The sequence below is a fragment of the Saimiri boliviensis genome, chromosome 4, assembly GCF_048565385.1.
Source record: "Saimiri boliviensis isolate mSaiBol1 chromosome 4, mSaiBol1.pri, whole genome shotgun sequence".
NCBI lineage: Eukaryota > Metazoa > Chordata > Mammalia > Primates > Cebidae > Saimiri > Saimiri boliviensis.
Genome location: NC_133452.1, coordinates 162,789,808 through 162,815,680, shown reverse-complemented (window position 1 = coordinate 162,815,680; position 25,873 = coordinate 162,789,808). Strand labels below are relative to the sequence as shown.

Genomic DNA, 25,873 nt, shown 5'->3' with positions numbered 1-25,873 from the left:
GCCCACCTCGGCCTCCCAAAGTGCTGGGATTACAGGCATGAGCCACTGTGCCCAGCCCTATTACAGTCTTCATTTCTTGGTACTAAATATGTCCTGATCTAAATCAATTTTCTGAGAAACTTACTGTTAGTTTTTATCAGTGGAGAGGTACATCTCTAGCCTCTTATATTACATTGTCCCCAAAAAGGCCTACTCATATGCTAACAGGAATGGGGACTGACAATAAAAAAAAAACCCTTAACCTTTGAAGTGTCTTTTTTTCTTTCATCATAAAAGGGAAAAGCCTTCAATCTCTCCTTCTCCTACTTTTTAAATTGCATGTATTTTCCAGTTGAATGCATGTGGGTTTTAGATTTCAAAATTGTAATTATGCCTAATATTCATCCTGTTTTTTTGATATTATGTTCTGTGTTATTAAATATTCTTTGAAAGCATTTATGTTAGATTATATGAGATATTAGATTAATAGTTTAGCATTTGAATGTATACTAATGTATTTGATTACGTTGTTGAACATATAGGATAATTTCTGTGATTTATTTCGATGTTATAATACATAATGCTTCCTTGAGGCTTTTGACTAGGGTGTTTATTTACAAAGCAGTGAAATTAATGGAGCATCCAAAGCAAGGAAATCAGGAAATTCAAGCAAAAAACAAATTAAATAAGTCACAAATCTGTCTACTGTGTAGAGAATGTTGCTTTATGCATGGAGCATGAGTTTGGCTTTTATTCTTCCATCTGTACTGACCAGACACATTCTCATTCCAGTATTTTTGTGACTAATGGGTAATCATGCTAGATTTCTGGTTAAGGAGTAGAAGACACTCCTTATTCATGGAACATGGTTAACTTGTCCAAGTGGGACTCAAGACCTTATATTTTACTATATTGTCTTCATATTCCAACCAACAAAATGGGTTGCTCTGGTCAGGCATGGTGGCTCACATCTGTAATCCCAGCACTTTGGGAAGCCAAGGTGGGTAGATCACCTGAGGCCAGGAGTTTGAGACCAGCCTGGCCAACATGGAGAAACCCCATCTCTACTAAAAACAGAACAATTAGCTGGGTGTGGTGGTGTATGCCTGTAATCCCAGCTACTCCAGCCTGGGCAACAGAAGTGAGACTCTGTCTCAAAAAAAAAAAAAAAAAAAAAAAGGGAGAGAGAGAAAGAAAGAAATACATTTCTTCATCAGGGCCCAGTTCTTCAGTGCAGACTTGGTTTCTGCACTGGGTTCACCCAGGTTTGGGGTTTTGCCAGCCAGGTTTGACTAAAAGACAGAGGAGCAATCGAGTCTACCATACATACATTAGGAAGATTGTAAAAAATGTTTACGTAGGGTGGGGCGCTGTGGTTCATGCCTGTAATCCTAGCACTTTGAGAGGCCGAGGTGGGTGGATCACCTGAGGTCAGGAGTTCAAGACCAGCCTGGCCATCATGGTGAAACCCATCTTATAAAAAAAAATAAATAAAAATGTTTATGTATATTTTCTTCTGTATATTTTTACATTGGGCTAATTCATCTACAAGTTATTTTTGTAGCCATTATGAGATAGAGACCCACCTTTACTTTTTCCCATGTGCTTTATCCATCACTATAATCCAATTATTTGAATAGTCTGACCTTTTCTCAGCAATCTGAAATACCACCTTTATCAGATGCTAATTTTTCCTATGTATTTGAGTTATATACTATACTTTCTTTTGTACTTGAGTCCTGTTTATGTTTGTAATGAGCTTGTTACTTCAGCATGTCAGAACATGAAATCTCCTTCCTTCTTACCCTCTAGTTTCCATGGTTCAGACTCTGCAGTCACTAAGAGATGAAAAACTGCTACAGACCATGAGTGACCTTGCTCCCAGCAACCTCTTGGCCCAGCAGGAAGTACTCAGGACTCTGGCTCTGCTATTAACCAGAGAGGACAATGAAGTCACTGAGGCTGTGACGCTTTACTTGGCAGCCGCCTCCAAAAATCAGCATTTCAGGGAAAAGGTAGGACACTGAACCATGGCCATCAAGCCAGAAGCCGGTTTAATTTTCTATCATTTACTAATAATATTTTAGCATTTATTCTTTTATAAAATAATTTTTCTGCTTGTTAATAATACATATTCTGTAAAATAATTAAAACTAAAGAAATATAGATAGGTACCCCCTACATTCGGCCCCCAGAAAAAAACTGTTAATAACATACTGTCTCTTCTTTCAGATTTTGTCTATACATATGCTAACATGCATAATTTTTAAAGGGAGATCACGCTATTCTGTTTCATAATGGACTTTTTGATGTGATATATCATGGTTATTTTCTTTCCTTGACCGAACATATGGATCTACTTAATTATATTTATGGATAGATGGCATATCTGAATATAAATATCCTAGAATTTATTTTCTTACTCTATATTGGTGGACATTTGTGTAGTGTCTAATTCTAAAAATATTACACCACATGCTTGGCTAACTTTTTTATATTTTTAGTAGAGACAGGGTTTCACCATGTTGGCCAGGCTGGTCTCGAACTCCTGACCTCAGGAGCCAACATGGTGAAACCCTGTCTCTACTAAAAATAAAAAAAATTAGCCGGGCATGGTGGTGGTCACCTGTAGTCCCAGCTACTCCAGCTACTCAGGCATCTGAGGCAGGAGAATCACTTGAACCCAGGAGGCGGAGGTTGCAGTGAGCCAAGATACCGTGCCACCGCACTCTAGCCTAGGTGACAGAGCAAGACTCTGTCTCAAAAAACAAACAAACAAACAAAGACAACTTTTATGTAGAGATTTTTGCACAGAGCATTTATTTGCCGTGCGTCAAACTTGGCAAATCTCAAACTGACATCACCACCCTCCTCCCTGGCATGTACTGCCTCTTCCTGTCTTCCTTATTTCTGCCTGAATACATTTTTTTCAATCAGCTTCCCCACTGAAATCTAACCCATCATTTCCATTCAAGCTCAAACATTTTTGAAACCTACCCTGGCATTCCGTAAGATTTTCTCTTCCCCAAGTGACTGACTTACCTTGTAGCTTTCTTATGGCACCTAGTACATTTCTTCTCTTCAGTTCCTTCTAACAGTCAGCATTTCTACTATATCTAAGGGCTTCTTAGAAGCCAGAACCATAACTCTCTATCTCCCAATTTTATTCAATAAATTGATCCCTTATATTCTTCTAGAGTCATGGATTTTAGGGGACTAGTTCAAATCTTGGAATGACACGTGGGACAAGGGACAGGAGCTTGCAGGCCGTTATGAAGGGACATAAAGAAAGGGTTAAGACCTCAAAAGACACAGTTCATGACCCAGGATCAAAAACAGCTTTGGGAAATTTGGCCTTCCTCGTTGCTTAGTTTAAAAAATTACCTCTAGGTGGCCAAAAAAAGCCCACCTTCATTATAGGTCTAGGAGAATATAAGCGATCAATTTATGGAATGAACAGCTCTTTTAACTAATATGAATTTCAATGGCTTTTTTTTTCTTGCTCTGAAGGTAATGCAAAATGTCTGTATTGTACGCTATAGGTTATCCCAGGGGTGAAAATGAGATGTACCTCTTACACTACGAACAAACCAAAATGCCCTCACGGGGTCCCTCCTTCTCTTTCAGGCCTTGCTCTATTACTGTGAAGCACTAACAAAGACAAACCTCCAGCTCCAGAAAGCAGCTTGCCTGGCCCTGAAAATCCTTGAGGTAAAGCCCAGCCTCAGAGCCCCCCACCCATCCACCCCTCAACCACCACCCTCTCCACCCCATCATCCCGGGCAGCTCAGCTTGGAGAGCATGGAGCCAGGCTAAGCTGAGCGCATATAACAGCTTTTGTTTCATGTTTGAAAAGACTTTTTTTTTTTTAAACAGTATTTCTTGTTTCCTTTGCACCATATATTAGTTTTAGTATTGTTTTCCCCTTAAACAGTAACTACATGTGACTTTGTTTTGTTATAGTCAATAAGCGGCAGAAAACAATCATGTTTTTCACTAGCTTAAGGGAATCAGTTTGCCTTTAGGTCAGTATTAGGAAAGTATATCTGATTAGCCAGCATGGTGGCTCACACCTGTAATCCCAACATTTTGGGAGGCTGAGGCTGGTGGATCACCTGAGGTCAGGAGTTTGAGACCAGCCTGGCCAACATGGTGAAACCTCATCTCTATGATAATAAAAAAATTAGCAGGGCATGATGGCAGGTGCCTGTAATCCCAGCTATGCAGGAGGCTGAGGTGGGAAAATCACTTGAACCCAGGAGGCAGAAGTTACAGTGAGCCAAGATCGTGCCACTGCACTCCAGCCTAGGTGACAGAGCAAGACCCTATCTCAAAAAAAGAAAAAAAGAAAAGAAAAGTCTATCTTACATATCTTACGTTACTTATCTTAAAAGGGAGATGAGTTGTTTGGTGACTGCACTCATTTTTATTGTCAACAACAAAAAGCAGGGACAATTAAGATTTGAAAAGAAGCATACTAAGTAGCCAGGACTAATTTTTGGAGTATGCCACTGAATTCCCAGATTCTTTGCACACGCTCTCTTTACAAAGCAGAGAACCAGCTTTGATTGTCATGAGGTGTTGTGAGCAGAGAGAAAGCTAAAATGTAAATAAGTAAGCGAAGACTGAGAACTCCTGACATTGAAGTTTCCCTCTCAATAGGCAGGATGTAATGTTTGACCTACCTTCATCGCAAAAAATAAGACAAATCAGTCTTGAGAAAAGAATGAGAGAAGTCTGGGCACAGCGACTCATGCCTATAATCCCAGCATTTTGGGAGGCCAAGGCAGGCAGATCACTTGAGGTCAAGAGTTTAAGACCAACCTGGCCAACATGATGAAAGCCTCTACTAAAAATACAAAAAAATTAGCCGTTGTGGTGCACACCTGGAATCCCAGCTACTGAGGAGGCTGAGGCAAATTGCTTGAATCCAGGAGACAATGGTTGCAGTGAGCTGAAACTGTGCCACTGCACTCCAGCCTGGGCAACAGAAACTCCATCTCAAAAAAAAAAATGAGAAAAGACTGTACTTTAGAACTTGCCAAAATATTGGAAAAGAGGCAGGGACCTGCAGGCCTGATGACACATAAAGAAAGGGACTAATACCTCAAAAGAAAAAGTTAATGGTCCATGATCAAAAACAGCTCTAGGGCCAGGCATGGTGGCTCACGCCTATAATCCCAGCACTTTGGGAGGCCAAGGTGGGCAGATCACTTGAGCTCAGGAGTTCAAGACCAGCCTGGCCAACGTGGTGACACCCTGTCCCTACTAAAAATACAAAAATTAGCCAGGCAGGGTGGCACACACCTGTAATCCCAGCTACTTGGGAGGCTGAGGCAGGAGAATCGCCTGAACCCAGGAGACAGAAGTTGCAGTGAGCCGAGATCATGCAGCTGTACTCCAGCCTGGGTGACAGAGTGAGACACTGTCTCAAAAAAAAAAAGAAAGGAAAAAAGGAAAAGAAAACAGCTGTAGGAAATTTTGCTTTCCTTGTTACTTGGTTAGAAAAATCACCTTCAGATGCCCAAAGAGAAAGCCTACAGTGATCGCTATTTATTTGGGTACTCTCTTGATCTCCAATGACATATCAGTGATGGATGTCTGTGATAGAGACAAAGTAAATAAAGACATAAGGATACAGTGATCTATATGGTTTTCATGGATTTTCATACTTTAAATCCACTAGACTCTAAATTCCTGAGGGCCAGAACCACGTCTGGTCCACTGTGGAATCTCTCATGCCTTATGAATAGTCTGGTTTATTGAGTGCTCAATAGATATTTGTGGAACAAACAAATAGAAGAATTCTCATTATTAGCCTTTACCTCCTCCTCTATTTTAGTATATAAGCTAAATATTAAGAATTTTTAAATTGGAGCCATTTTGGAATCAGTGAGAATCTCTGGAAAGAACCGGAGAAAATGGATTCTATTCTGGAAAAGCAAGCTAGTCACTTCACTCCTCTAAACCAGGAGTCTGCTGTGGAACGAGGAATTTTGCTGATTATCAGAATTCCTGAAAGTAACTCTGGGCTCCATCCCAGGAAATTCCAATATAGTGCATCTGGAGTGGCACCCAGGAATATGCACTTTTAAGGGATTGAGACAGTCAGCTATGTTTAACCCCACAGGTAAGCTGGTTTTTAGAGTTCCTACCAGCTGGCCAGGCACAGTGGCTTGCACCTGTAATCCCACCACTTTGGGAGGCCAAGGCAGAAGAAGGACTGCTTGAACCCAAGAGTTTGAGACCAGCCTGGGCAGCATAGTGAGACCTCATCTCTACAAAAAATTAAAAATTAAAAATTAGTCCTGGCCACTTAGGAGGCTGAGGCAGGAGAATTGCTTGAGCCCGCGAGGTCAAGGCTGCAGTGAGCTATGATCGCTCCATTGCATTCCAGCCTGGGCAACGAAGAAAGGCTAAAGTTCCCACCAGCTGTGAAATGCCAAGTCTCATGGGACTCTATACCTAAATGTCAGAACACGATATAAACTATTTTTCCCCCATAGGCTACTGAAAGCATTAAAATGCTGGTGATACTGTGTCAGTCTGATACTGAAGAAATCAGAAATGTGGCCTCAGAAACCCTCTTGTCTCTGGGTGAGTTTTACTGTTGTTGTTGTTGTTAACATGATCAATTGCTTCTAGCACTCTCAAGGAGAACGGTAAGGAGAAGTTTCATGTACCCTGTTTTAGCAGTTTCCTCCCTGGAGGCTGTCTTCTCACACTCCGAGTACAAAGAACCTGTCAGTGTCCATCTCGCCCCAACTCCTTCTTCTGTCTGGTTGCTAATTACAATATAGAATATAATAAAGAATATAATTATATTCTCTGGAGCCTTTCTCTATGGATTGATCAGTCTGTGTACTATTTGGAATCAAGAACACAGAAGTCAAACCATAAAGCAGAGGCAATAGGAAGCCAGGTTGGGTTGCCAGGGTGGGGTTGACAGTCCCTGAAGGACAGAGATTGGTTGAGGTACCAGAGGTGCATCCCAGGGAATGCTGTACAGCCCCAGGTATCTCAGCCTCACCCTGACTCCCAGGTTAACCTCTGACTGTCCTGTGGCCTCTGCCCATCTGAGCCCTGATATCTAAGAAAAGAATTGGAGTACTTATTTTATTCTGGAATATCCAGATAACCCTTCCTTTTTACTTTATTTTATGAAGATTCACTCCCAGCAGGTGTTATACATTTATTCTTTTTTGGGAACTTGGGAGAGTAAGGAAAGCCTTTCTTAACTCTGTATTAAAAATTATAAGTAGCCAGGTGTGCTGGTTCATGCCTGTAATCCCAGCACTTTGGGAGGCCAAGGCGGGAGGATCACTTGAGGTCAGGAGTTTGAGACCAGCCTGGCCAACATGATGAAACCCCGTCTCTACTAAAAATACAAAAATTAGCCAGGTGTGGTGGCGTGCACCTTTAGTCCCAGCTACTTAGGAGGCTGAGGTAGGAAAATCGCTTGAAACCAGGAGACCGAGATTGCAGTGAGCTGAAATCGTGTCACTGTACTCCAGCCTGGGGGACTGCAGAGCAAGACTCTCTCAAAAAAAAAAAGTATAAATAGTTACTATAAGTAATTTTACTTCAACAGCATACTCTTAAAGTATAAAAACTATGCTCCTAGAAATCCTCAATAGCGAATCAATAACACAGCTTAGAAAAAAGTCACCCAGCCAGGCATGGTGGCTCACACCTGTAATCCCAGCACTTCAGGAGGCCGAAGTGGGTGGATCACGAAGTCAAGAGATCGAGACCTTCCTGGCTAACATGGCAAAACCCTGTTTCTAATAAAACTGCAAAAAAAAAAAAAAAAAAAAAAAATTAGCTGGGCATGGTGACACACGCCTGTAATCCCAGCTACTCGGGAGGCTGAGGCAGTAGAATTTTGCTTGAACCCAGGAGGTGGAGGTTGTGGTGAGCCAAGATCATGCCACTGCACTCCAGCCTGGGTGGTAGAGCAAGACTCCATCTTAAAAAAAAAAAGAAAAAGAAAAAAGCCACCCTTGTTTGGTGACAGTAACTTAACAACATGAAGAAGAATCTCATGGCATTTATAATCACTGTGAAAATCCCACTTATTGTTAGGCCCTCTTTCTTACAATTATGGGTTTAACAAGGCTTCGTTCCGCTATTGAATGTATTATTTCTTGCACAGAAATCAGCCAGTGTATATTTGTTTAAAGGATAAAAGTTATTCCTTATGACTGTGTTAGCATAGAAATTATTTAATTCTCTAAAAATATACCCAGGGTATTATTACTTTAAACTCCTTTATCCCTTTGTATTCCAAAATAACCATGAAGGTAAGCCAGGCGCTTACAAAGCATAGCCAACAAAGCTTCTATTTCCAGTGTCACCTAAGGAAGTTAATCCCTACAGAATGTGCCCCGGGACCCACTAGAGCTGTGCAAACAGCAGCATCTCCAGAAGCCATCACCATGCCTGCCTCGCCTCAGCTCTTCACGCACACTCTCACCAGCCCATGCCCTCTCACACCACCGGTGTGCAGTGCTCAACGCTGGCTGCACATTCGCCAGGGAGGCTTAAACAATCTACTCTGAAAGATTCTGCTTTCACTGGTCCGAAGTGTGCCTTGGCACAGGATTTTTTAAAGCCTCCCAGGGGATTCTAATATAAAGTTTGAGAACCCCCTGAACTCAATACTGTGAATCTTCTTTGACCCTAATACACAAATACTGGCACATTTTTCTCTCAAACAAATGACTGAATATAATGAAAATAGTATTATCCATAGGAATTAATAAAATGCCCTGTGACAAAGGGCAGAAGGTCATTGCAGGCACTTGAAGGACTCGGGGCTGCAACTATTTACCAACCAGTATGGAATGATTTCGATATTTTAATCTAGAGCTATGCAATAGAGCCCTCCGTGGTGATAGGGTTGTTCTATACGCACACTGTCCAGTACGACAGCAGTCATCCTAAGTGGTTATTCAGTTGTTCACCTTCGCCACTGTGATTGAAGAGCTAAAGTTTTAAGTTTACTCAATTTTGAGGCCAGCTGCTCCTTAACTTTCAATGGGGTTACATCCCAATAAACCCATTGTAAGCTGAAAATATTGTTAAGTCAGAAATGCACTTAATACATCTTACCTACAGATCATCATAGCTTAGCCAAGCCTACCTTAAACATGCACAGAATACTTACATTAGGCTACAGTTGGGTGAAATCATCTAACGCAAAGCCTATTTTATAATAAATGCTGAAGATCTCATGGATTGTATTGAATACCATGCTAAAAAAGTAAGGTTTCTACTTAACGCATACAGCTTTTGCATCATTGTAGTCAAAGAATCCTAAGTCTATGCCACTATAAGTCAGGGACCATCTGTAATTACCATTTAAGTGTAAATGTGGTTGGTGGCCACATGTGATTGATGTACAGAACAGTTTCACTCTGACACCTCCGGCCTGCTTGGAACCACACTCCCTGACTCCCCAAAGCTCCTGCTTTCTCCCCTTCAGCACTCTGCCTACTTAACAAGGCAGTTAAAGGATTGGCAGAGGGCCGGGTGCAATGGCTCATGCCTGTAATCCCAGCACTTTGGAAGACCAAAGCAGAAGGATTGCTTGAATGCGAGAGCACAGGAGTTCAAGAACAGCCTGATATCTCTACAAAATAAAAATAAATAAAATTAGCTGGAGCTGGGGGCGTGATAGCTCATCCCTGTAATCCCAGCACTTTGGGAGGCCAAAGTAGAAGGATTGCTTGAGGGTATGAGTTCTTTCTTGGTTTGTTTGTTTAATAATTTTACTCATTAAAAAAAAAAATTTCAATTTGATAGAGATGGGTTTTGCCATGTTGCCCAGGCTGGTCTCTAACTCCTGGGTTCAAGAGATCCTCTCACTTCGGCCTTCCAAAGTGCTAGGATTATAGGCATGAGCCACTGCACTGGCCGAGGCCAGGAGTTTGAGACCAGCCTGGGCAATATAATAACACTTTCTGTACAAAACAAAACAAAACAAAACATTTTTTTTTTAGGTAGCCAGGCATGGTGACATGAGCCTGTGGTCTCAGCTACTCAGGAAGCTAAGTGGGAGGATCACTTGAGCCTAGGAGGTCAAAGCTACAGTGAGCTGTGACTGTGTCATGGCCTTCTAGCTCTAGCTCTAAAAAAAAGGACTAGGAGAAGAGCCAACACAGATCAAGAGCCACTGAAAACTGAGTAAGAGTGAGATACCCACTGTCTTCATGTCACTGTAATAATACTGGCTAACACCTATAGAGGACTTGCTCCAGGCCAGGCACTGTTTTGAGGGATCTGCAAGGGTTAACTCATTTAGTTCTCCCAAGAACTCCATAAAGGCAGAAGCCCTATTAGTTGCATTTTACAGAAAGCAGGCTGAGGTTGTATAACTTGCCTATCGGCACCCTAGTCAGGCACCAACATGGAATCTTGACCCTGGACGCCACTGTACCCTGTGGGACTCTGGGAGAAGAATGTAACACCTCTAAACTAAAATCTATTCATGAGGAAACTAGGAACGGAACTGGCCTAGCAGTTGTGGTTCTTCAAGTGCATTTGTTAGCGGCGCTGTCTATCGGGGGTGTGCACGTAGGCAAGGAGGGAGCACCGGAATGAGCCTGACTCAGGCCCTCTGTCTCTCCATCTTCTCCTGCCGTCAATGGGAAAGGTCCTATTTAATCTATTTTATATATCAGTGTTTTGTATATCAACATTTTGTTTTGAGTAAAGGGTCCTACTCCAAAGTAATAAAAATCTGAAAACTACCAAAATAGAAAAAATGGAGCATTGCCTCTGAAAAGTCAAGGCATGCAGAGACTACTGAAAAACATCTTTTTCATGGGCAACATAGTGCAAAAAAAGAAGAAGAAAAAAAACAACATCTCTTGGCCGGGTACAGTGGCTCACACCTGTAATCCCAGCACTTTGGATGGCCAAGGCGAGTAAGTCAGCAGTTCAAGACCAGCCTGGCCAATATGGTGAAACCCTGTCTCTACCAAAAATACAAAACTTGGCTGGGCATGGTGGTGGGTTCCTGTAGTCCCAGCTATTTGGAAGGCTGAGGCAGAAGAATGGCTTGACTTCAGGAAGCAGAGGTTGCAGTGAGCTAAGATCGCTCCATCGCACTCCCACCCGGTCGACAGAGTAAGGCTCCGTCTCAAACAAAAAATTTTTTTTTAAAGTTAGCAGGCTTTTACCTGCAGAAAAAGCTCACTCTGCAACGTTCTTTTAAATACAGGCAGATATGTCCTTTTCTAAAACTCCCTTATCTCAATATAATTCCAACATTTTCTGAATCTTTTTTTTGTTTTCATTCACGGTGAACTTTTTTTCTTTTTCTTTTGAGACAGAGTCTCACTCTAATCACCCAGACTGGAGTGCCATGGTGTGATTTCATCTCATTGCAGCCTCTGGCCCCATGTTCAAGTGATTCTCCTGCCACAGCCTCCCAATAGATAGTACTACAGGCGGATGCCACCAGGCCAGCCAACTTTTTTTTGTATTTTTTAGTAGAGGTGAGGTTTCACTATGTTGGTCAGGCTGGTCTCAAACTCCTGACCTCAAGTGATCCACTCACCTTGCCCTCCCAAAGTGCTGGCATTACAGGAGTGACCCACCATGCCCAGCTGAACTTCTGATGAAGCACAACTATTCCATCTTTGTCCTACTTGCCTCAAATGTATGAAAGCCTGCTTCTTATCACTTGTCTCTGCATTTTATTTTCTCATTTTTTAATCATTTTTTAAAGCAGAAAATAGAGTAAGATATTAAAATTATTTGCAAATGTATCTTAACTGTTCAAGGTGGTGCTACAGGGAAAACTGAACTAGCTGATGGCTGGTAGAAGGGAGCTCCATATGTTTACATAGCAAAGAGTAATTTTCAGCTGAAGTTTGAAAGCCGAAAATTGATTTTACCAATGATCATTTAGATGTATCAATATATATTGTATACGAGTAAAAATTAAGTAAAAGTTCAATGCATTAAAGTCAAGGACCAGCCATACTGAAATCCCTAATGTACTTAAAATAGAGGCCATATGCTTGCTCTGAAATAAAGCTGTTATGTGAAATTATCAACATCAAATGGCCATAAGACTTCTACTCTGTTTCATGCCCTGGCATTCTTTTGGTCTCTGGCATTATTAGCTTAAAAGTTCTTGTTTGTTCTAAGCGATACCTGGAGAACAATGACATACTTAGGAATAACAAAAGCTAACACAGCGTATTACAGCAATGCACACTTAAACAATTGGTGCTATGTTACTTTGAGTAACGAATAAAAACATTAAGTTTGAATCAGCGTGTATGTTTAATGTTTTATATTTAGGAGAAGATGGGCGGCTGGCATATGAACAACTGGACAAATTTCCTCGAGACTGTGTTAAAGTCGGAGGTCGTCATGGAACTGAGGTTGCCACAGCGTTTTAATTACAGGTTAACTGCCTAACAGCTGTCTTAATATCTGCCCTTTTCATCAAGATGGTGCTGTGGTTTGGCTGGAAATTGTTTAGAACCTCAAAGTTCTGCTGAACTTACCTGAATATTTAACATGTTATAGGCTGGGCATGGTGGCTCACACCTATACTCCTAGCATTTTGGAAGGCCAAGGCAGGAGAATTGCTTAAGCTGAGGCGTTCAAGACCAGCGTGGGCAACATGGCAAGGCCCTTTCTCTACAAAAAAAAAAAAAAAAGAGTTTAATTAGTCAGGTGTGGTGGCGTGCACCTGTAGTCCCAGCTACTTGGGAGGCTAAGGTGGGAGGATTGCTTGAGTCCAGAAGATGGAGGCTGCAGTGAGCCGTAACTGCACCACTGCACTCCAGACTGGGTGACAGAGCAAAGCCCTGCCTCAGAACACAAAACAACAGCAAAGACAAAAAAACATGTGATAGAAAGAATTCAGAGTCTAGTGTTACAGTATCTACCTACTTTTCCTTTGGCCAATATAGAATAGGGGTATGTATAATTCAATAGATTACATCCTTGATTGTGTCTGACAATACTCAGTGAAAGAGTCCATCTTAATATGTATGAAATTTTAAAATAGCCATCTTTGTACTATTTTGCAAGTTCCTCTATAAGCTTGAAATAGTCACGTGATACTTTGATAAATATCTTATGCCTTGCAGTTTTTCTCTGTCATGTTCTCAGGGTTGAGTGGTCCCCTTAGCTACCTAACTTTACTTTCAATACAAAGCACAAAGAAGAATCTCTTCAAATAAAAGTTTGCCTGCAGAACCTGGCAGAATGACCCATTGTGAGGGTTTAGATGTTTTAATTTTATGTGCGCCTACCTACTCTGGAGGCTGAGGTGGGAAGACCGCTTGAGGCAGAGGTTGCAGTGAGCTGAGCTTGTACCACTGCACTCCAGCCCAGATGACAGAAGACTGAGACCCAGTCTCAAAAAGAAAACAAACAAACAAACAAAAAACACCCTCCCTCAATTTCTTTTGTTTCTTTTCCCAATCCTGAAAATTCAAAAATCAGGTTTCCATTATAGAAAACAGATAAGTAAATGACGAAGAACTACCTTAAGATTATACCTATACACTGAATAACAAACAAAAAACTCAAAGCTTGTGCTTTTTAAAAAAAAAAAATTAAGAGCCATTTTTTATGATATTCTTACCGTAGGGGTATTTTGCTGCTAAGACAAATCAAAACCAAAAGCTGTAGATTCACAAAGCTGTGATGCTCTTTGAGGTGGAAGAATCTGGAAGTCGGAGAAATCCTAATGGAGTAGGAGCGGAGGAACATTTAAAGTGGTCCCTGCATCTGTAAAAATGACCATGAGATTAGAAAAAAGAAGGACACCCTGAGGGACGGTTACTGCCCCCAGGGAAATCACTCACTGGGAGGACTCCCTGGCCAGTTAAAACATTAGGTTCCATCATTGCTTCACTATCAGAGATAAAGTCCACTAAGCAAAGTACAAGACCATTCAGTAGCTCTTGTTAAAATATCCTTTCTTCCTCTAAAGAATATACAAGGTGGGGTATGCCAAGGTATCAACACAGTATATGTGAGTGTAATTTAAACTGTGGAATATCAACTGTACTATGGACGTGTTTGTATCATTTAGATATCATTTTAAATATTTACATCTTAGCAAGACTTTTAAAAAGGACTCATTTCATTTCAAATTGCAAATTGTTTGCCAGGCTTCTGGCAAATAGTTCTTTCAACTGTGAAGTTATAATGTACATATCTGTATATTTATAAATATTATATATATTCACATACCCTTCACCTTAAAGGTACATTGTACAGTCTATAGTTAGTATGTATAGTCTATAGTTTATGTTAAATGGTTGAAATGGTTCTTTTTATAGCAAGTCAAATCACAGATCTTACAGGATTTTGTGTTTGGTTTATTTTTTACTGTTTTGACTACTGCATGAGGAATTAATTCCAGATATTTTGTATTCACTTCTGTATTTCATGTTTGGTTGAGGGGGTGGCTTTTGTTTTGTGGCATTTGTATTCATTGCTCTTTCAGTCATGTAAGTTAAAATAAAAATTATTTTTTAATTACTAGCATCATGTGTAGAGTCTGTTACTTTTTTACACATGCCCTTTCTGAGTTGGTATTTATGAACACACTGCACCTCATTCTCGACTTGATTTTATTCTTTTTTTTTTTTTCTCTTTTGAGACGGAGTTTCGCTCTTGTTACCCAGGCTGGAGTGCAATGGCACGATCTCGGCTTACCGCAACCTCCACCTCCTGGGTTCAGGCAATTCTCCTGCCTCAGCCTCCTGAGTAGCTGGGATTACAGGCACGCGCCACCATGCCCAGCTACTTTTTTGTATTTTTAGTAGAGACAGGGTTTCACCATGTTGACCAGGATGGTCTCGATCTCTTGACCTCGTGATCCACCCACCTCGGCCTCCCAAAGTGCTGGGATTACAGGCGTGAGCCACTGCGCCCGGCCCTTGATTTTATTCTTAATTTGAAATTCCTTTATCTCTAAGTAGAGATCATAAATCTCAGATTTGTTGTAAAGCTAACTGGAGAGTCAACAGCTGTGTTTCACTGCTATGGTCTGTGAGCAGAGACTGTGAGCTCCCTGAGGGCAAAAAGGCATGGCGGCTGAAGCCTGTAATCCCAGCACGAAGGGAGGCTGAGGCGGGAGAATCACCTGAGGTCAGGAGTTCGAGAGCAGCCTGGACAACATGGTGAAACCATGTCTTTACTACAAATACAAAAATTAGCCAGGCGTGATAGCACACACATGTAATCCCAGCTATTCGGGAAGCTGAGGTGGAAGAATTGCTTGAACCCAGGAGACAAAGGTTGCAGTGAGCCAAGATCATGCCACTCTACTACCGAGAGCCAGCTCGGCTGTAGAGACCCCCAGCCAGGCGGCGCTGAACGAATCAAGAGGCAGTCACCCAGATAGAACAGCAACATGGGACTATCCCGGGGGGGCCAGTGGCCTCCCCAACTGAGAGCCTGAGGGGCTGACGGCATTCCAGGCTGAAGGCCTCCAGCAGATTCTGATCCACATATTTAGTCTCTCTGAACAGGTGATTATTATTAACAGGTGTTCTGTGTCTTCTCATAACAAAACATACCAAGTAGGCAGCTGTTGCTCCCTTCCAATGATTACAAACAAGCTAAAAGGTATTCTCCACGAGGGAGCCACGGGGGCAGGGGCAGATATCTCAAAGAACTGTTTTAACCGGTGTGTGATGTTTATACCTTGTCCTGCCACGTTGGAATGCCCCAGGTAGTTTTCTGCTCGGGGTGGGGGTGGCTAGGTGTTCCTTGCCATCGTTCTTCCTAGCAAACAATATGTTTTATCATACACTCAGCGTTTCTCAATATTCATAAACTTTACATTTCTCAACACTGCACTCCAGCCTGGGCAAGAAAGTGAGATTCTGTCTCAAAAAAAACAAAATTTTTTTTAAGCCTGCATTGATATGTGTATGCTCCCACTCAGACCACAAGCATTATCACAAAGGAGCCCCTGACTTCGAACTCAGACAGTTTTTACCAAGGAACTCACGAAATACCAGTGACTGCTTTTACTAAGTCAGTGGTAAAAACAGTTTCCTCTATAAGGTTTGCTACCATACTATTTAAATTGCCTTAGTTACTTGACAAAATTATAAAGTAAAATTTTAAACCTTAGTTCACTGAAAAATGCCAGTACTTCTCGCTGTATCAGAAAAACTCAAATAAAAAAATCTTTTTATCCCTGACTTTTTCCTAGAGACAGTACCTCTTAATAAACAAATAGTATCTTTTGATTCTGAGAAAGTCCTAAGTACAACTTGTTCAAGGAATAATAATTGTTTGCTAAAAATTAGGTCTCTAACTTCTCAGGCATTCAACAAGTATTTGTTGCTTACTTACTATGAACAAGGTGTATGCCAAGGACTGTTCTTGGCACTGGAGATACAGTGGAGAAAAACAAAAGACATAACAACCCCTGCCCTCCCAGGCCTCATATCCTGGCAAAGGAAGACAGCAAAGCAGAGAAGGGGAAAAATGATTGCACAGTTAGGGTGAAGAGAGGCACAGGGAGAAGGCAAAGTTCACAAGTTTAACGAGAGGGGTCAGGTACCCAGCACAGTGGCTCACACCTGTAATCCCAGCACTTTGGGAGGCCGAGGCTAAGGATCCCTTGAAGCCAGGAGATCAAGACCAGCCTGTGTGACATACTGAAACTCTCATCTCTAAAAAAATTTTAAAACTAGCTGGATGTGGTGGTGTGCACCAGCGGTCCCAACTACTCGGGAGGCCGAAGTGGGAGGATTGCTTGAGCCCAGAAGTTCGAGGCTGCAGTCAGCTATGATCGTGCCACTGCACTCTAGCCTGGGTGACACAGCAACACCCTGTCTTAAAAAAAAAAAAAAAAAAAAGAGTGCAAAGGCCTCACAGAAAATTACCTTTGAGGAACGGCCTGAGGAGCTAATGGGATGAGTCGTGTGGATTATCTCTGAGAAGGACATTCCAGACAGAGGCAACTGGAGGCAACCAAAATATTCCTCACTAAAATTCGGGGGATTACAGTGAAAAGGTTAAACAGGGGCATACTCTACTTCTCCTGTGTGCCTCAGTCAGCTCCTCAACAGAGCTCAGAGACAGCAGTGCCAGAGGACCCAGAAACAGACTTCCCTCTTCCCATCGATTTACCTCCTCCCACTTTCCAACCTTCTGGAAGCCTGAAGATGGTCTTTTCTTTGTTTTGTCACTAGACAGGACGCGTGGCTCTTTGTCAAAATCCTATTTAAGCAAGGCCCCTAAGCTATTGCCTAGAGAGAGAAATACTTCTGAACTGAGGTCTCTCCCGCGCGTTAGGTACGACACACATTAATAAACTTCTGCTTATTTTTCCTTCGTTAATCTGATTTTCAGGACAGTGTCTCAACAAAAGACCTAAAAATGGATGTCGGGGACAGTGGCTCACGCGTGTAATCCCAGTGCTTTGGGAGGCCGAGGAGGGCAGATGATGAGATCAGGAGATTGAGACCACCCTGGCTAACATGGTGAAACCCCATCTCTACTAAAGATACAAAAAATTAGCAGGGTGTGGTGGCATTCACCTGTAGTCCCAGCTACTGGGGAGGCAGAGGCAGAAGAATCCCTTGAATCCAAGAGGCGAAGGTTACAGTGAGGTTATCGCCCCATTGCACTCCAGCCTGGGCAACAGGGTGAGACTGCCTCAAAAAAAAAAAAAAAGTAGAGCCAATACATTTGTTAAATTGAAAACGAGATGTGAGACAGATAGAAGCCAAGGATGAATCCAGAATTTTTTACCTGAACAACTAGAAGGATGGAATGCCATCTTCCAAGATAGAGAAACTGAGAAGCAGCAGGTCTAGGGAGGAAGACCTGGAACTCTGTTTTGGATGTGTTAAAACTGAAAAGCCGGGGCCGGGCACGATGGCTCAAGCCTGTAATCCCAGCACTTTGGGAGGCCGAGGCGGGTGGATCACGAGGTCAAGAGATCGAGACCATCCTGGTCAACATGGTGAGACCCCGTCTCTACTAAAAATACAAAAAAGTAGCTGGGCATGGTGGCGCGTGCCTGTAATTCCAGCTACTTAGGAGGCTGAGGCAGGAGAATTGCCTGAGCCCAGAAGGCGGAGGTTGCGGTGAGCCGAGATCGCGCCATTGCACTCCAGCCTGGGTAACAAGAGCGAAACTCCGTCTCAAAAAAAAAAAAAAAACAAAAAACAAAAAAAACAAAAACTGAAAAGCCTCTTGGACATTCAAATGGGGAGATCAAGCTGATGTCTGAATATGAGTCTGGAGTTCAGGTGAGAAATCCAGTTAAAGGTGTAAAGTTAGAGCAGGCATAATGGTTCATGCCTGTAATTACGGCACTCTGGGAGGCCAAGTGTGGGAGGAGCACTTGAGGCTAAAAGTTCAAAACAGCCTGGACAATACAGTGAGACCCCCGTCTCTTAAAAAGAATTTAAAATTTTGCTAGGTGTGGTGGCTGATAGTCCCAGCTACTCAGGAAGCTGAGGCAAGAGCCCAGGAGATTGAGGCTGCAATGAGCTGTGATTGGGCCACTGCACTCTAGCCTGGGCAACGGAGCAACAGGTCTCAAAAAAATTTATATATATATATAAATAAATAAAATTGGGAGTCTTCAGTATATGGATAATAGTTAAAGCTATAAACAGGTTTATCTCATCTAGAAAGTATAGATAAGGGCCAGGCATGGTGGCTCACATCTGTAATCCCAGCATTTAGGAGGCCAAGGTGGGTGGATTGTTCAAGACCAGCCTAGGCAACATGGCAAAACCCCATCTCTACAAAAAATTAGCTGGGCATGGTGGTGTGCCCCTGTGGTCCCAGATACTCAGAAGGCTGACGTGGAACGATCACCAAAGCCCAGGAGGTCGCGGCTACAGTGAGCCAAGATCACGCAGTGTACTCCAGCCTGGGGGACAAAGAGAGACTTGCCTCAAAAAGAAAAAAAAAAAAAGAAGAAGAAGAAAAGAACACATACTAAGACTGATGGGCCTTGGGGCCCTCCAATATTTAGAGGTCATAAAGAAGGAGAATCAGTAAATAAAAATGATGAGTCCAGGAGGAGAAAAATCAGGAATGTGATATCTTAGAAGCTGGGTGAAAAAAAAGTATTTCAGAGAGAAAGGAGTATCAAATGTCATAGAATTGAATTCAGCAGAAGAGAGGTCATCAGTGACCCGGACAGGCAATGTCAGTGGAGTCATGGCGTTGAAATCTTATTTAGAGTTCATCTAAACAAGAATGAGAAAAGACTGGAGCTGGTGAGTACAGCACCTCTCTAAAGAGCTGTGCTGTAAAGGGGAGCGGGGAGGCGGATGTGCAGTACCTGCAGGGAAAAAGCATATCACGTCAAGAGACTGGTTTTTGTTTGTTTGTTTTGTTTTGTTTTGTTTTTGAGATGGAGTCTCATTCTGTCGCCAGGCTGGAGTGCAGTGGTGCAATCTCGGCTCACTGCAACCTCTGCCTCCCAGGTTCAAGGGAGTCTCCTGGCTCAGCCTCCCAAGTAGCTGGGACTACAGGCACGCACCACCATGCCTGGCTAATTTTTTTATTTTTAGTAGAGACAAGCGATTAGTATGTTGGCCAGGATAGTCTCAATTTCTTGACCTCGTGATTACAGGTGTGAGCCACCACGCCCAGCCAGTTTTCTTTCTTCAATGAGAAAAAAAAGAGAGTGTTTGTTGATAATGCAAAGATCCAGTTGAGATGGAAAAACTACCAGGAGAAGAGAAGAATTGTAGCCCAATATCCTTGAGTGCAGTGAGAGGAACTCATTGACATCTACTGCAGAGAGGGTATCCATAGTAACCAGAGGCAAGTCAGAGTCTACAGGTCCTGCAGACACAGACAGGTGGGTGGGTAAGAGTTATGCAAGTTCTCTTTCCTTCTTTTTTTTTTTTATTTGCAGTAATTGGTAACAAAAGCGCTCTTTTAATTGCTTCTATTTTCTCAGCAAAACAGGATAAACCTATGATGCAGAGAACTCTCTTTGGGTGACAAACAAGCAAAAGAGGTAATAACACTATGAAAGATCAGTGGAAAGAAGCTAAGTACATGTTGGAATAGTCAGACCAGAATGGGCAAGTTCCAAATTTGCCCTGCCTGAGCAAAGGCTCAAAGACAGTAGTGAGATTCATATGCATTAGGGGAAACAAGTTTAAGCGGAGGTTTTGCACACCAGAGAAGTGAAAGTAAAATTGGTTTGGTCCAAATGGTAGAAGGCCTTCAATGACAAGCTGAAGAATTTAGGAATATATTGCTTTCCACTGGTTTGTATATTCCATTCTACAGTGTTGCTAAGTGATGCATTCCAGAGTTCTTGACTGTGAACTCCTGTGACTGCCAGTGGTGTACCTGAAGGACCACTGGCCTTCTTACACATGGCTAAGAGCCGATTTTCTTGTATGCAAATTTGGGTTAAGATGCATGGGTATTTTTCGAGGCTGTGTTGGCGCCTCTCATATTTCTGCTGTGTCATTGTAAAGGGCTTTTTTGTTAAGAAGAAGGAAAAACAAATCCCTCCAGCTGAGACTTATTTTCATAAAGAAAAAGTTGTTGTACTTGGCCAAGTGTTGATGAATGAATTTCTACCCATTGAGAAGAGAGCTCAAGCTGCCAAGAAAATTGGACTGCTGGCCTTCACAGGTACTGATCTCACCAGCTGTGCTAAAATAAGTGTTTCTCGACACCCATAACACTGTACTTTGGCAATTTTTGTTAGCTGTAATCTTAAAATGCTGCTAACATTTCACTGGATCAAATTATTTTGTCTTTGCACCAAAAATATTACTAATTATTTTCTACTCAAGGATCTCATGTTTTAAAAGAATGTGCCCGACAAATAAGCTACTAGTTAAATGTTTAAAAATTAATTTTTTATTAATTAAAATATTATGTACTAAAGTGCCTATCAAAGTTCTCATTAACATTTAAAAAATTGAAGACTACACTGATTTAATATTTTTTTCTAATATTATGACAGATTATGATATAATTTCAATCTAGTGATATGATTCCAATGCAGAATAAAACTACCTGATATTTTACTTTTTATTTTTTGCATTGTACAGTAAATATCTTAGAAAAATCAATAAAACTTAATATTCTTTCTTTTTTCTCAAGACAGTCTTGCTCTGTTGCCCAGGCTGGAGTGCTGTGGCACGATCTCAGCTTATTGCAACCTCTGTCTCCTGGGTTCAAGCAATTCTCTTGCCTTAGCCTCCCAAGTAGCTGCGATTACAGGCACACGCCACCATACTGACTGATTTTTTGTATTTTTAGTAGAGACAAGGTTTCACCACGTTGGTCAGGTTGGTGTTGAACTTCTGAGCTCATGATTTTTCCAACTCCCCTCACAAAGTACTGGGATTACAGACATGAGCCACCGCACCCAGCCGAAAACATAGTACTCTTAAGACACCTGCTAGGTAAGCCAATAGGGGCAACGATTAATGTATAAATGGCTAGAAAGTAAAATGGAAAATAAAGTGGTAACCGTTTGAACACACATCGCTCTAATAATCATCAAGTCCAAACTCCATTTTTTTCTAATTGATAAATTTTAGGATGTGTAATGAGATTTTATAGACTGTCCCTGTCCTCAGTAAAACATCTCCTAATAAGAAGCTCTGGCTGGTGGCTCTAAGAGTCTTGGATTGATTGTTTTAATTTGAATTTGAATTTTTTTTTAGATAGAGTTTCGCTCTTGTTGCCCGGGCTTGAGTGCAGTGGCCTGATCTCGACTCACTAAAACCTTCACCTCCTGGCTTCAAGTGATTCTCCTGCCTCAGCCTTCCCAGTACCTGGGATTACATTAGGTGCCCACCACCCTGCCCAGCTAATTTTTTATATTTTTAGTAGAGACGGGGTTTCACCATCTTGGTCAGACTGGTATCGAACTCCTGACCTCAGGTGATCCACCCACCTCAGCCTCCCATAGTTAGGATTACAGGCGTGAGCCACCACGCCTGGCCCCTTAGATTGAGCTTTAAGTGGGAAAATGAATTACTTAGATGTAGTTGGGTAGACTAAATCTTTCAAAGAATGGACTTCGTGAAAGAAGACGGTAAAAGGAGTCCTTGTTGCCAGAATGGCTGGGAACCACTGACAGCTAGAAAGGAGACAGGAAGCATAGGAGACGCAGCCATCTGAGTGGGGGAAAGGGCTCCCCCATCATGGGGCGGGCTGAGTTCTCTGTGTAGCTATCTTCACCAATTGTGGGAAGAGCTAGCTAATTATAAAAGGATCAGAATTCTTTAATCTGATGGTATTTGGCCTTAGCTGTTCTGGTAGGAGCTCGGGAAAGGGGCTCTGCTTAGGCTGCAGGCAAAGCTGTAATGTTGAATATAACATTCTTAGGACCATGGAACTGTGGAGTACAAGTAAGAGAAATCCCAGTGGGATCAAAACTCCAGTGGCACCAGGCACGGTGGCTCATGCCTGTAATCTCAGCACTTGGGGAGGCAGAGGTGGGTGGATCACTTGACCAGCCTGGCCAACATGATGAAACCTCATCTCTAAAAATACAAAAATTAGCCAACTGTGGTGACACGTGCCTGTAATTCCAGCTACTTGGGAGGGTGAGGCACTAGAACTGCTTGAACCCAGGAGGTGAAGGTTCCAAGAGCCGAGATCACTCCACTGCATTCCAGCCTGTACAACAGGGTGAGACCCTGTCTCAAGAAAAACCCCCAAAACCAAAAAACTCCAGTGGCAATAATCTGACCTGCTTTGTCAGCTACTCCTCACCACCTAAAAAGTCTTCAACTACTGTCTTCTTGGCTAGTACCTTGCTGGAGTTTGAGATTTGCATAGGGTGTCAGGTATATGGTCAAAGTAGAGTCTAGGGCCAGACTGGGTCTACTGGCTAAACAAGAAAAATCTTGTAAGGTCGTGTTGGTCCCATAGCTGCAAAAAAGCTGAGGCAAGAAATGTGTAAGTGGAATAGGACAGCAATGGATAGAAACTAAGGAAAACCTCCCTCCCACTGGTCAGTCCCTGGCTGTGCTGCTCAACCTCTCAATTTGCTCTTGGCTCTAATGCTGTGGGATCCTTCTGGGTTTTTTTTTTTTTTCCAGTACTAAAGGCAGATAATCCAGAATGAGATCATGAAGGGGATTTGCGAAGCCAGGCGTCCTCAAACTTTTTACACGGGGGGCCAGTTCACTGTCCCTCAGACCACTGGAGGGCTGCCACATACTGTGCTCCTCTCACTGACCACCAATGAAACAGGTGCCCCTTCCTGAAGTGCGGCGGGTGGGGGTGGGGGGCGGATAAATGGCCTCAGGGGGCCGCATTGCGGGCTGTAGTTTGGGGACGCCTGTGCTAAGCGAACGCAGCCCGGTTTTATTCACCTTGAAATACTCACTCCCAACTGGCCGGGCACAATGGCTCACGCCTGTAAATCCCAGCACTCTGGGAGGCCGAGGCAGGTGGATCACAAGTTCAGGAGTTCAAGACCAGCCTGGCCAACATGGTGAAACTGTGTCTCTACTAAAAATACAAAAATTAGTTGGGCTTGGTGGTGGACGCCTGTAGTCCATGGTGCTCAGGAGGCTGAGGCAGGAGAATCGCTTGAACCCAGGAGGTGGAGGTTGTAGTGAACCAAGATCAAGCCACTGCACTAGCCTGGGCGACAGAAAGAGACCCCTTCCCCCCTCCCGAAAAAAAGAAAAAGAAAAGAAATGCTCATTCCTGGGTGCTTGCTTAAAGGAACCAGGGAGGAGACCAGCAGGCAGAGGCCTCGCCATGCTTTTCCTATCACCTCTTGCTTATCAACACACACTCTCTGGTCTTCATGGCAGCAAAATGGGAAGTGGGGAAAAAGGAGAATTCAAAATATACAAAGTGTCCTCTATAGGGCAACAGGAATATGAACACATAGGAGCATTCCAAAGTGGTACTAGCTACTAGATACACCAAATACTTCTGGAAATGCAAATACTTGTTTTACAGGAGGACCACCTACTGGGAAATTTGCAGCTGAGTACATGAAAGAAGTGGCTCACTTGCTGCAAGATGAGGAGTTGGCACCCAAAATAAAGATCCTGCTGCTCCAGAGTGTGGCATGTTGGTGTTACTTAAACCCTTTCAGCCAGAAGAGAGCCAAAAGTCTGCAATTTATTCCTATTCTCATTAGTTTTTTAGAAGGCAGCTTCGAGTCTTCTATCGAAAGTGAAATGAACAGCTACCTCCTCCTTAAATTTTGGACCTGCTACGTTCTCTCTGTCATGACATGCAACAACTCGTCTTACGTCAGGGAGCTTAAAGACCACAAGAATCTAAAAGACTGTTTGCAAACGATGGCTTCTATGGATTGGTCTGGATGGCCAGAGAACTTCGCTCAGGTGCTGTATTACCTAATTGGTTTTCACAAGAACTAGTTTCTCCAAACTCAGTTATGTGTTGCAGCTCTCTGTGCCGCTGTATTATCCTGGAAAACTGAAATAAATAATAAAAATCGGTGTCTTAATTTTCAGTGTTTTCCTTTGTAGTTGAAGAGTTCTGTATAGATTTTCATACAGTTAACTGCAATAATCAAACTTCAGAAAAGCAATGCTGTTTACAGTTACCTCGTAGACAGGGCCCACTGAGCGTGCTCGTGTGTTCTCTCTTACTAGGAAATAAAGATGTTAAAGCATGCAGTTGGATACCATGGGGAATATGAATGAAACCACCTTTGCAAAAACAAGGACAGTGAGAAAAATCTGACAGCGAAAGGAAGCTGACCTCACTGACTCTATCTTGATTCTAACCTCTAAGCTGCCCTTGTTCATTCCTGGGCATAGGCCAAACTAACTTTGGGAAGAATTTAGTTCACAGTTTTCACTATGAAACCAAGATGATTACCTAGATCCTTCCCGGAAACAAACTCCTTTCTTGCTTGGGGACCAGAGTGCCTCTGTAAAACTAACACATTGGCCACAGATTAGAAATCACAGCTCGGGAGTCAAGAAGCCAGAGGCCACAGATTCCTAGCCTCCCCAGCTGCACCTACAGATAACGTTAGTACTGTAAAACCTAAGATTAGTATGTGAGGTATTTTTCAGATCCTGCATTCTGACGGATGGGCCGGCACCACCCAGACTGCCACGCTGGCTCTTCTGGTCTTGCAGTCCTCAACCAGCAAGTGACTCGGCACAAGAGGACAAGTTCCAGCCTCCTGTGATTTCGTCTGCAGCGGAACCAATGAGCATTCCCCATTCCCTAGCCCGCCTCCATGAAACTATCCTTAAAAATCCCTAGTCCCCAAATTTTCAGAGAGGCTGATTTGAGTAATAGCAAAACTCTGGTCTCCCATTTAGCCAGCTCTATGTGTATTAAAATCTTTCTCGATTGCAGTTTCCCTGTCTCAATAAATCTGCTCTGTTTCGGTAAAGAAACAGAGGCAGTTACATGAATCATCGTCAAATTACAAAGCTGGAATGTTTATTTTTTGCCACCTGTTATACAAAGGCCAGAATATCTAGCCCCAATGTCTGCCATTAAATCATAAAATTCTTATTTTCTAATACATCTCTTTTTGAAGTTGTTTAAAAGTAAGTATTTTACAATTGATTTCCCATTGGGAAAAAATCTATGCTGGTAATTTTTATTTAACCATGTGCTTCTGTGTGGTTAAAAGAAAAATTATTAAAAGTAAAAAAAAAAAAAAGACCTCATAAAATTTAAATTGATAAAATGGAAATTCGTAAGATGCAACATGCACATAACTGTTAGGAGCAATGGTGCACTATCGTAGTTATTAGATGACATTAAACCAAGGCACCCAGAAAAGCCAAATCCCAGCTCAACCCACAGCCACTCCTGCAGCAGGCACTGTTAACTCACCCGAATCCTTTTGGCCCTATTTCAGTACAGAACCTCTGGTGGTGGTGCTTTTGAGATTGTTCTCTGACTATGAGAGCAT

The 25,873-nt window shown here is 42.4% G+C and overlaps 2 protein-coding genes across 8 annotated transcripts in view; both read left to right on the top strand.

The window, feature by feature from the left end:
* RIPOR2 (RHO family interacting cell polarization regulator 2) overlaps window positions 1-14,508 on the top strand; it is a 233,623-nt gene extending 219,115 nt beyond the window's left edge. For all 7 annotated transcript variants that reach the window (XM_074398527.1, XM_074398522.1, XM_074398525.1 and 4 more), the window contains 4 exons: window positions 1,792-1,994; window positions 3,607-3,690; window positions 6,486-6,576; window positions 12,298-14,508. In XM_074398527.1, coding sequence (XP_074254628.1) covers window positions 1,792-1,994; window positions 3,607-3,690; window positions 6,486-6,576; window positions 12,298-12,398 — 479 coding nt within the window. In that variant the 3' untranslated portion in view covers window positions 12,399-14,508. The remainder of the gene's footprint in view (window positions 1-1,791; window positions 1,995-3,606; window positions 3,691-6,485; window positions 6,577-12,297) is intronic.
* Window positions 14,509-20,319: 5,811 nt separating this feature from the next.
* Window positions 20,320-24,423, top strand: ARMH2 (armadillo like helical domain containing 2). Its single transcript, XM_010338007.3, has 2 exons — window positions 20,320-20,610; window positions 23,920-24,423. Exons 1-2 carry the CDS (start codon window positions 20,346-20,348, stop codon window positions 24,345-24,347), a joined length of 693 nt encoding a protein of 230 aa, XP_010336309.1. The 5' UTR covers window positions 20,320-20,345; the 3' UTR covers window positions 24,348-24,423.
* The last annotated feature ends 1,450 nt before the right edge of the window (window positions 24,424-25,873 follow it).